This window comes from Echinops telfairi, unplaced genomic scaffold (assembly GCF_000313985.2).
Source record: "Echinops telfairi isolate 266 unplaced genomic scaffold, ASM31398v2 ScPeMD7_5;HRSCAF=22, whole genome shotgun sequence".
NCBI lineage: Eukaryota > Metazoa > Chordata > Mammalia > Afrosoricida > Tenrecidae > Echinops > Echinops telfairi.
In genome coordinates, this window is record NW_022103901.1 from 12939670 (window position 1) to 12941718 (window position 2049).

General features: G+C 51.0%; 1 protein-coding gene across 1 annotated transcript in view; it reads right to left on the bottom strand.

Moving 5' to 3' along the window:
• NSUN5 (NOP2/Sun RNA methyltransferase 5) overlaps window positions 1–190 on the bottom strand; it is a 6527-nt gene extending 6337 nt beyond the window's left edge. Inside the window, exon 1 of the mRNA XM_030888845.2 lies at window positions 116–190. Coding sequence (XP_030744705.2) covers window positions 116–190 — 75 coding nt within the window. The remainder of the gene's footprint in view (window positions 1–115) is intronic.
• Between the last annotated feature and the right edge of the window lie 1859 nt (window positions 191–2049).

A 2049-nucleotide genomic window follows, 5' to 3' on the forward strand; every position in this document is an offset into this window, starting at 1 on the left:
TTCCTACCCTCCACATAAATTTTTATATAAGTTTTTCGGTTAAGTCTTGTTCTAGGGGAGAGAAGAGGCCCTGGATTTAAATGTAATTTATAGAGACACCTTTGTTAAGTCTTACACAGGGCAGAGACAATTCAGCCCAGATGAGGGGGACCATCAGCGTGAGGTCACAGAACCCCTGAGTCACTACCATGGCGACTCACAAAACCACACACGGAGGGGCTCAATCCCTTGCGGTCCCAGGCTGGGTGACAGACGTGGGGATAGGATTTGTCCCATATCGTAGGTTTGCCCACTCACAAGAATGGAGAGGACCCTTCAGACAAGGCAGCCACTCACCGGGCAGCTCCACCCTGCCCCACAGGCTCCTCATGAGTCGGCATCGACTCCTGGCAGTGGATTTGAGTACCCCCAAATCCCATCAAACGTAAACTAAAAAACCCCATGCACAACAGAACGGAATACTGCACGGCGCTGCGCCACCCTGGCCATCGCCCTTATGCCTGAGCCCATGGATGCAGCCACAGTGTCAATCCATCTTGTCAGGTGCCTCCCACTGTTTGGCTACCTCTCCACTTTACCAAACATGATGTCCTTTTCCAGGGACTGGTCTCTCCTGACAATATGCCCAAAGAATGTAAGAGGAAATCTTGCCATCCTTGCCTCTCAGAAGCAGAGTAGAGCAGAGAACACCCTCCAAAATGGGATGACAGCCACCGTCATAGAGTCCAACTACTAACCCACAGAAGGAATTTCATCCAGAAGGGCCATATTAACGGATTGCATCTCAGCTGCTAACCTGAAGGTTGGAAGTTCAAACCCACTAGCCACTCCTCAGGAGGAAAATGAAGCTCCCATGAAGATTGATGGTCTTGGAACCCCAAACCAATATCCCTTTAGGGTGCACCTAAGCCTTGCCCTCCTCTTGATACTCTGTGATCTGCCGTTCTATTCTCTAAATTCTCCATCTGATGTAGCAATCCCCTCCAAGACCCTTCTGCAATGGGTGGCCCCAGGGTCCTCCCCGTTTGAACATGCACAGGGAATAATATGTTAGGTTCTTGGAGGGAGTGGTCTGCCTCAGTTCTTGAACATGCATAGGAAATACGTTAGGTTTCTGGAGTGGTCTACCTCAGTTCTTGCTTCTCAACGCTGAAAGAATTCACGCAGCAGAGCACTTTTGTAACCCAAGGGGAACTTCAGGTATTTCTGGAAAACATGCAGGGCTGCGCAAGGAGCTCACAGCGTTCAAGACTGAACGTGAAAAACCATGTGGAAAGAATTCCGGAACAGAAGTGGGAAGCCACGCATGTGGAACCAAGAGCAGGAAAATCCGCAGAGGCCAAGAGAGCAAGCACCCATACACCCACAGGCAGGAGAGATTTCCCCAGCCCCACCCCCCTTGCAGAGCATACCGGAAAGGTAAGAAGGACCAAGGGCTGCCCATAGTTGGCGTTTATTCCCTCCTATCTCCACTGGCTGGGGAGGCGTGGTTGAGGGTATTGGCCAACCTTGTTGGCTGAGTTTAAGCGCACCTGTGTGATGGCATGTGTCTCAGTTGTGGCCAGGTTTAGTTTCACCTATGCCTAGGTGGCCTTAGCCTGCACATGCTCACTCTGGATTTTCCCATCGGTATCTAATTACTGTGCCTGGTTTCTTGCCAACCCCTTTATTGTGGCAATGAACAGCTAGTTTTCATTTAGCAAAGGCATTCAGCAAGACACCCCCCCCCACCTTTGTCCCTAATCTAGCGACCTGTCAAATAGATCAGTATTCTTCAACTTCACCCCATACCCCAAGAGTCACCGGAAGGAGCCACGTGGCCTGATCCACTGTTCCACCTGAAAGGAGCCCCGTGGCCTAGGGAGTTACACCTCAGGCTGCTCCTCGCAAGGCCAGCTGCTGGATAGTGACCCAACGTCTGTGGAAGAAAGATGAGCAAGGCTTTCTATTCATGTCACAGATTAGTCTTATAGGACAGGTCTTTGCTGTCCTATAGGGTCGCCCGCCAGGAGTCGGCCACTGGCCCGATGGCAGGGAGTTGCTTTAGTT